Consider the following 10,307-nt stretch of genomic DNA (forward strand, 5'->3'; position numbering starts at 1 on the left):
TAGGTATGTGTGTATGTGTACATGTAGTTTATTAGTGTGTATGAGTGTGTCTATGAGTGTATGTATACAGTATAGGCTATGTGTGTGTGTGTGTGTGTGTGTGTGTGTGTGTTTATAAGTGTGTATGAATGTGTGTGTGTATTTATGTATGTACAGTATATAGGGTATGTAAGTGTGTGTGTGTAATTCACCGGGTCGGTCAGGATCACTTGATGGTCGTGATCGTCAGCTTTTACCCTCCCGGAAGGGAGCTGAGAGCTCATATAGTCCGATCTAAGGGCAAGGCTGTGACCTTCACACACGCACACACCCGTCCCCTTGCTCAAGGGGGATAGTAACCACCCACTTCGTCAGTGAAACTTTTCGCAACCTGAGCGAGGCGCGAACTCCCGTCCACCAGTTGGCAAGCGAGAGCGTTACCACTGCACCAGCGAGCGGTGTGTGTGTGTGTGTGTGTGTGTGTGTGTGTGTGTGTGTGTGTGTGTGTGTGAACAGTACATAAGTATGTGTTTATATGTAGCTTATGAGTGAGTGTCTGTATGAGTGTGTGTGTGTGTGTGTGTGTGTGTGTGTGTGTGTGTGTGTAATTAAGTATGTGTTTAAATGTAGTTTATGAGTGTATGAGTGAGTGTCTGTGTATGAGTGTGTGTGTGTCTGTGTGTGTGTGTGTGTGTGTGTGTGTGTGTGTGTGTGTGTGTGTGTGTGTGTGTAATTAAGTATGTGTTTATATGTAGTTTATGAGTGTATGAGTGAGTGTCTGTGTATGAGTGTGTGTGTGTCTGTGTATGAGTGTGTGTGTGTGTGTGTGTGTGTGTGTGTGTGTGTGTGTGTGTGTGTGTGTGTGTGTGGGAGGGGTGTAGATAAACATTAGGGGTCAACAGATGGTCAATAACTTTATCCCTCAGGTCAAGGTCAGTCTTCTCTCCCTCTCTCTCTCTCTCTCCATACATACATATACTCGACATATACATACTTGACACACACACACACACACACACACACACACACACACACACACACAGAAATATTACCTTCTTGGATATATATATATTTAAGACACTGACCTGATTTACCTGAGAGAGAGAGAGAGAGAGAGAGTTGCTAATCCTATCTCAAGGGACAGAAAGATTTGTGAAATGACAGATGATAGCTAACTCTCTCTCTCTCTCTCTCTTTTACAACAACATTTCAATTCAGTTTTCTCTCTCTCTCTCTCTCTCTCTCTCTCTCTCTCTCTCTCCTACTAAAATTACTCTCAAAATTCACACACACGTACACTTCCACACACACACACACACACACACACACACACACACACACACACACACACACACTTCCACACACACACACACACACACACACACACACACACACACACACACACACACGTACACTTCCACACACACACACACACACACACACACACTTCCACACACACACACACACACACACTTCCACACACACACACACTTACACTAACACACACACACACACACACACACACACTTCCACACACACACACACGTACACTTCCACACACACACACACACACTTCCACACACACACACACACTTCCACACACACACACACGAACACTACCACACACACACACACACACACACACTTCCACACACACACACACACACACTTCCACACACACACACACACGTACACTTCCACACACACACACGTACACTTCCACACACACACACACACACACACACACACACACACACACACACACACACACACACACGTACACTTCCACACACACACACACACACACACACGTACACTTCCACACACACACACACACACGTACACACACACACACACACACACACACACAAAATCGCTAAAGTCAGCTTAGTTGTAACAACTAAAACCAGATTATGATGCTAGTCACGAAGAAGTGCTGTGGGAAGGATGTAGAGCCGTAGTATTGTCTTTTGCTGCCACTGAGCTACGTGAAATAAGCTGCAAAAGGACGAAAATCTGGGCCAAGTTAAGGTGAAAGGAGTATAGTCACGAAGAAGTGCTTTGGAAAGGCAGTAAATTATTTAGCCTCCCCGCCCAATGTTCAGAGTAAATCCGTTTTCTCTTGGGACAGGGAGAGAGAGAGAGAGAGATTTGGGGATTAGAAGGAGGGAGGGGGAGGCCAAGGATGAGATGGAGGGATGGGGTGGAGAGGTATATGAGAGAGGGGGGTGTGAGTTGGGAGCGGGGCAGTGAAATGGCGGGGAATAGGGAGACGTGGAGGCGATTTGTTTGTGGCCACCCCGAACGGGATTGAGGCGTCTGGCAATAGATAGATAGACAGATTGTTGTTGTAGCAGTAGTCACATAAAAATAATATATTAGTAGTAATAGTAATAACAGTAGTAGTAGCAGTAGCAGTAGTCGTAGTCATTGTAGTACTCGTAATAGTCGTAGTAGCAGTAGTAGTAGTAGTCGTTATCGTGGTATCTCAGCGGCATAAGACTACCGCCTCTCAATCCTTGCTATCCTTGTCTCATTCTAGTAGTTCAGTTACTCTTGTAGGAGCTGCCTATATACTCACCACACTTACACAGCCTTCACCACACTTACACGGCCTTCACCACACTTACACAGCCTTCACCACACTTACACAGCCTTCACCACACTTACAGCCTTCACCACACTTACACAGTCTTCACCACACTTACACAGCCTTCACCACACTTACAGCCTTCACATCAACACACTTACACAGCCTTCACCACACTTACACAGCCTTCACCACACTTACACAGCCTTCACCACACTTACAGCCTTCACATCAACACACTTACACAGCCTTCACCACACTTACAGCCTTCACCACACTTACAGCCTTCACTACACTTACAGCCTTCACCACACTTACAGCCTTCACCACATTTACACAGCCTTCACCACACTTACAGCCTTCACTACACTTACAGCCTTCACTACACTTACAGCCTTCACCACACTTACAGCCTTCACCACACTTACAGCCTTCACTACACTTACAGCCTTCACTACACTTACAGCCTTCACCACACTTACAGCCTTCACCACACTTACAGCCTTCACCACACTTACACAGCCTTCACTACACTTACACAGCCTTCACTACACTTACACAGCCTTCACAACACTTACACAGCCTTCACAACACTTACACAGCCTTCACAACACTTACACAGCCTTCACAACACTTACACAGCCTTCACAACACTTACACAGCCTTCACCACACTTACACAGCCTTCACAACACTTACACAGCCTTCACTACACTTACACAGCCTTCACCACACTTACACAGCCTTCACTACACTTACAGCCTTCACTACACTTACAGCCTTCACCACACTTACACAGCCTTCACCACACTTACACAGCCTTCACCACACTTACAGCCTTCACTACACTTACAGCCTTCACATCAACACACTTACACAGCCTTCACCACACTTACACAGCCTTCAGAACACTTACACAGCCTTCAGAACACTTACACAACCTTCACCACACTTACACAACCTTCACCACACTTACAGCCTTCACCACACTTACAGCCTTCACTACACTTACAGCCTTCACCACACTTACAGCCTTCACCACACACACACATGTACACTTCCACACACACACAACATACACTTCCACACACACACACATGTACACTTCCACACACACACAACGTACACTTCCACACACACACATGTACACTTCCACACACACACAACGTACACTTCCACACACACACACACACACACACACACACAACGTACACTTCCACACACACACACACACACACCCCTTACAGCCACACTTACAGCCTTCACTACACTTACAGCCTTCACCACACTTACACAGCCTTCACCACACTTACAGCCTTCACTACACTTACAGCCTTCACCACACTTACAGCCTTCACTACACTTACAGCCTTCACCACACTTACAGCCTTCACTACACTTACAGCCTTCACTACACTTACACAGCCTTCACCACACTTACAGCCTTCACTACACTTACACAGCCTTCACCACACTTACACAGCCTTCACTACACTTACACAGCCTTCACAACACTTACACAGCCTTCACCACACTTACAGCCTTTACCACACTTACACAGCCTTCACCACACTTACACAGCCTTCACCACACTTACAAGAAAATACACTTAATATTCCTTCTACCAAACGACCTCATTTACAGGTTTACGTAATTGCAGCTGTGATAATTATAGAACAATTATCAGTCTGGTTGTTTTATTGAGTGCAAAACTGTTTATAAATGGCCCGTATATATAAAGGCAAAAACCACGTGGCCAGTATCACACACACACACACACACACACACAAAGCCTCACCATCAAGCAGTAATTAACCTTAACCTCCAGGGGGCTATTAACCCCCCCAATACTCCGCCCCTGAAGGGATTACAGCCCCACCTGGTACACTCACACGCACTGAACATTACACAGTTGTACACCAAACAGAACAAAATGTACTATAAGATACACAGCGGCAAGCACACATTACAGCTCTGTTGGCTGTTTATTTATTTATTTATTTTTTGCAAGGAAGAAGGAACCCAAGGCTAGCCCACAACTATAAAATAAAAATCAGACCCAAATCCAAGATGCATTCATTTCGAGATGCCTGGACACACTGCGTTTGAAAGACTGGAGGTCACAGGCAAGAGGAAATACTGAGGGAGACAGTTCCAGAGTTGACCTGTTGCATACATGAAGGACCGGGAGTATTGGTTAACTTACCTACCTACACTGGAGGTTATAGGCAGTGGGAAATAGAGAGGGAGACAGTTCCAGAGTTGACCTGTTGTATACATGAAGGCCTGGCAGTACTGGTTAACTTATCTATCTACAATGGAGGTTATAGGCAGTAGGAAATACAGAGGGAGACAGTTCTAGAGTTGACCTGTTGCATATATGAAGGACTGGCAGTACTGGTTAACTTACCTACCTACACTGGAGGTTATAGGCAGTGGGAAATACAGAGGGAGACAGTTCCAGAGTTGACCTGTTGCATATATGAAGGACTGGCAGTGCTGATTAACATATCTATCTACACTGGAGGTTAGTTGGACAGATAGATAGAAGAGTGTAATAGAGTGTAACTGATGCTATCCACACTTTTATTTAAGCATGGGGAGGGGGAGACCAAGGATGAGATGGAGGGATGGAGTGGAAAGGTACTGTATATGCGAGAGGAGGATGTGAGCAGGAAGCAGGGCAGTGAAATGGCGGGGGACAGGGCGACATGGAGGCGATTTGTTTGTGGCAACCCCTTACGGGATTACGGCGTCTGGCAATAGATATGTGTTTTCTGCAGGATGATCAAGGGGGGGGAGAGGGAGGGGGAGGCCAAGGATGAGATGGAGGGATGGAGAGGTATATGAGAGACGGGGGGGGTGAGTTGTGAGATGGAGAGAGACTGACAAGGAGTGTGTGTGTGAGATGGAGGGGGGAGAGAGGGAAGGGGAGGCCAAGGATGAGATGGAGAGGTATATGAGAGAGGGAGGTGTGAGCTGGGAGTGAAATGGCAGGGGACAGGGCAACGTGGAGGCGATTTGTTTGTGGCCACCCCATATGGGATTAAGGCGTCTGTCAATTGATAGACAGATGGATAGTTAAGATAGCGAGGTGAAGGGTGTATGAGAGAGGGGTGTGAGTTGGGGGAAGGACAGCGATATGGGAGGAGACAGGGCAACATGGAGGCGATTTGTTTGTGGCCACCCCTTACAGGATTGAGGTGTCTGGCAATAGATATAGATAGATAGATAGATAGACAGACAGATAGATAGAACTCTCATGGCCATATCAAGCTGACTGTCTATCTAATGGCGGCTCTCCATGCTGCTTGATCTCTGGCAGCTTCCTTATCCCTTAACTAGTATTTCCATTTGCAATTTGATGTCACCTTTGCAACGAACAACCCTGACGGTGCTGCAATAATCAAGGGCAATTCTGGGCCATCTCATCCTTGGCCTTCCCCTCCCTCCCCCCCCCCCGCTCACATACACTCTCCTCGTCAGTCTCTCACTCTCCATCCCCCAACTCACATCCCCCACTCATATACCTCTCCACTCCATCCCTCCATCTCATCCTTGGTCTCCCCCTCGTTAGTCTCAAACTCTCCATGCTCTCCACATAGCCACTTTCCACAACAAATATTTCCATTTGTAGGCATAAGGATGAGGAAAGAATGAAGGAAAGACGGAAGAGGATGGAAGGAAAGACAGAAGAGGATGGAAGGAAAGACAGAAGAGGATGGAAGGAAAGACAGAAGAGGATGGAAGGAAAGACGAAAGAGGATGGAAGGAAAGACAGAAGAGGATGGAAGGAAAGACAGAAGAGGATGGAAGGAAAGACAGAAGAGGATGGAAGGAAAGACAGAAGAGGATGGAAGGAAAGACAGAAGAGGATGGAAGGAAAGACAGAAGAGGATGGAAGGAAAGACAGAAGAGGATGGAAGGAAAGAAGGATGGAGCAGAGGAAACGGCAGGTATCCGAGAGCAGGGCTACATCGAGTGAGTGGATGGCGAGCGCACTAATATTTCCACTTGTAATTCGAAGACGCCCTTGCCACAAACACCTTCCGGCCAACCCTGACGGTGCCGCAGTGGTCGATGCCGAGATGAGACCCAAACATAGGACTCGACGCCCACGCCTTGGCCACGGCTGGGGGTTCCGTCGGCGCACGGTACCTGAACACAACAACACAGAGGCGTAAAGGTGAGAGGTCCTGGGTTCGATTCCGGGCTGGTGTGATAGATAGAGAGAGAGTAAAGGCTATTTTGTATCTATCTATCTATCTATCTACTGTCAGATGCCTGCACACGACAACACAGAGGCACAGAGTTGGGAGGTACTGGGTTCGACTCCCGGCTGATGCGACAAAAGAGAGTGACAAAAGAGACTGCTACTGCATCTACTACTACCACTAGTACAACTACATCTACTACTACAGTAAACCCTTGCTATAACAAACCCCGGTATTGCAAATTTCAGATATAACAAACGGCCAAATCGTGACTGCATTTCCACTGGATTTTGTGAATAAAGGTTGCTGAATGAGGGAAGTTCAGGCACCAGCCCACAGTGACAACAGCATCCCTTGCTGGCACAGTGTACTACAACAGCATCCCTTGCTGGCACAGTGTACTACAACAGCATCCCTTGCTGGCACAGTAAGTGTACTACAACAGCATCCCTTGCTGGCACAGTGTACTACAACAGCATCCCTTGCTGGCACAGTAAGTGTACTACAACAGCATCCCTTGCTGGCACAGTGTACTACAACAGCATCCCTTGCTGGCACAGTGTACTACAACAGCATCCCTTGCTGGCACAGTGTACTACAACAGCATCCCTTGCTGGCACAGTGCACTACAACAGCATCCCTTGCTGGCACAGTGTACTACAACAGCATCCCTTGCTGGCACAGTGTACTACAACAGCATCCCTTGCTGGCACAGTGTACTACAACAGCATCCCTTGCTGGCACAGTGTACTACAACAGCATCCCTTGCTGGCACAGTAAGTGTACTGTACCAGTACTACATTATGCTGTATTATTATTATAGGTATTGTAGAGTATTTACATGTACAACTTCATACAGTATTGTATTTACATGTACAACTTCATACAGTATTGTATTTACATGTACAACTTCCTAAACCATTAAACTCTCCATGTCAAACTGTAAAACTTCACAGAGTTAGTTTAGGTTATGTCAGAACACGTAGGACTGAACGACTCCCCTTATACAGCGCACTGAGTTTGGTGATGCCTCTTATACAGTGCACTGAGTTTGGTGATGCCTCTTATACAGTGCACTGAGTTTGGTGATGCCTCTTATACAGTGCACTGAGTTTGGTGATGTCTCTTATACAGTGCACTGAGTTTGGTGATACCTCTTATACAGTGCACTGAGTTTGGTGATGCCTCTTATACAGCGCACTGAGTTTGGTGATGCCTCTTATACAGCGCACTGAGTTTGGTGATGTCTCTTATACAGCGCACTGAGTTTGGTGATGTCTCTTATACAGCGCACTGAGTTTGGTGATGTCTCTTATACAGCGCACTGAGTTTGGTGATGCCTCTTATACAGTGCACTGAGTTTGGTGATGCCTCTTATACAGCGCACTGAGTTTGGTGATGCCTCTTATACAGTGCACTGAGTTTGGTGATGCCTCTTATACAGTGCACTGAGTTTGGTGATGCCTCTTATACAGTGCACTGAGTTTGGTGATGCCTCTTATACAGTGCACTGAGTTTGGTGATGCCTCTTATACAGTGCACTGAGTTTGGTGATGTCTCTTATACAGTGCACTGAGTTTGGTGATACCTCTTATACAGTGCACTGAGTTTGGTGATGCCTCTTATACAGCGCACTGAGTTTGGTGATGCCTCTTATACAGCGCACTGAGTTTGGTGATGTCTCTTATACAGCGCACTGAGTTTGGTGATGTCTCTTATACAGCGCACTGAGTTTGGTGATGTCTCTTATACAGCGCACTGAGTTTGGTGATGTCTCTTATACAGCGCACTGAGTTTGGTGATGTCTCTTATACAGCGCACTGAGTTTGGTGATGTCTCTTATACAGCGCACTGAGTTTGGTGATGTCTCTTATACAGCGCACTGAGTTTGGTGATGTCTCTTATACAGCGCACTGAGTTTGGTGATGTCTCTTATACAGCACACTGAGTTTGGTGATGTCTCTTATACAGTGCACTGAGTTTGGTGATGCCTCTTATACAGCGCACTGAGTTTGGTGATGCCTCTTATACAGCGCACTGAGTTTGGTAATGCCTCGGAAATACTGACCCATCGTATATAACGAACTTTTGGATATAGCGACCCACCCCTCCCCCCAGTTAGTTCGTTATAGCCAGGCTTTACTGTACTGCACTACTACTACATCTACTATTACTACTACTATATCTACTACTACTACTACTACATCTACTACTTCAACAACTACTACTACAACTACTGCCACTACTACATCTACTACTACATCTACTACTTCAACAACTACTACTACAACTACTGCCACTACTACATCTACTACTACTACTACAACAACTACTACTACATTTACTACCACTACTACTACAACACTACTACTATGTCTACTACTACTACAACTACTACTACTACTACCACCAATACTACATCTACTACTGCTACAACTACTACTATCACTACTACAAGACTACTACTACTACACCTACTACTACTACAACACTACTACTACATCTACTACTACTACTACTACATCTACTACTGCTACAACTACTACTATCACTACTACAAGACTACTACTACTACAACTACTACTACCACTACTACTCCTGCCTTACCTTTTCAGTGTGGCCAGTGGTTCTTGGTCAGGTGTTTTCACGCCTTTGACAGGATCGATGGTAGTGAAGATGCACCTGTGGATACCATTATTATTATTATTATTATTATTATTATTATTATTATTATCATTATAAAGAGTAAGAAAATATGTTACACTGTCATCATTATCATCATTACTATCATCATCATCATTACTATCATCATTATCCTCATCATCGCTACTGCTTCTAATACTCTCTCTCTCTCTTCTTTCCCTACAGACAATCTCTATCTCTCCCTCTCTCTTCCTTTCCCCTTTTCCTTTCTCTCTCTCACACACACACACACATCCCATTTCCTCTCTCTCCCCTTCCTCCATTCCCTAACCCCCCCTCCTCACACACACACACACACCTCCCACTTCTCCTCCTTTCCCTTCCTTCATTCTATCTCCCCTTCTCCCTCCCTCTCTCTCTCTCCATCTCTTCTCTCTCACTCTCTCACTTTCCCTCTCTCTCTCTCTCTCTCTCTCACTCTCTCTCACCTGTCACAAGGCTTTAACCTCCTCAGCACCACATCTCCAATCTTGACGAAGGCCCAATCATCCTCATCGTAGGGCCTCGTTCCCTTCACAATGATATTCGGTCTAAACCAATCCAGCGTTACAGGCGATTCCAGACGCTTGTTGAGGTCATGTACGGATGCTTCTGTCAACAGCATATACGCACACGCGTCTGCATACACTACCTGTGGATGTACGCATGGTTAGTTGGTGTACATGGATGGCTGGGTGTTTATTGAATGCTAGACCAACCCATCCACACCCAACCCAGACCCATCCAAACCCACTCCAACCCAGTGCAACCCATCCACACCCACCCCAACCCAGTGCAACCCATCCACACCCACCCCAACCCAGTGCAACCCATCCACACCCA

General features: G+C 46.1%; 1 protein-coding gene across 2 annotated transcripts in view; it reads right to left on the bottom strand.

The window, feature by feature from the left end:
• The window catches only part of LOC145393603 (mitochondrial amidoxime-reducing component 1-like), a 51,495-nt gene that overhangs the window by 34,387 nt on the left and 6,801 nt on the right, over positions 1 to 10,307 (bottom strand). Inside the window, exons 6-8 of one of the 2 annotated variants that reach the window (XR_013896216.1) lie at positions 9,914 to 10,116; positions 9,390 to 9,464; positions 6,099 to 6,726 (exon numbers count right to left, since the gene is read on the bottom strand). Coding sequence is in view for 1 of the 2 variants with exons in the window: in XM_080267709.1 (XP_080123835.1) it covers positions 6,570 to 6,726; positions 9,390 to 9,464; positions 9,914 to 10,116 (435 nt within the window). In the remaining variant the exon portion in view is untranslated. Of the gene's footprint in view, positions 1 to 6,080; positions 6,727 to 9,389; positions 9,465 to 9,913; positions 10,117 to 10,307 lie in introns of those variants that run through there. The other variant, XM_080267709.1, reaches the window with a different exon arrangement.

The sequence above is a fragment of the Coenobita brevimanus genome, chromosome 3, assembly GCF_032717465.1.
Source record: "Coenobita brevimanus isolate Jiangsu-jjx chromosome 3, ASM3271746v2, whole genome shotgun sequence".
NCBI lineage: Eukaryota > Metazoa > Arthropoda > Malacostraca > Decapoda > Coenobitidae > Coenobita > Coenobita brevimanus.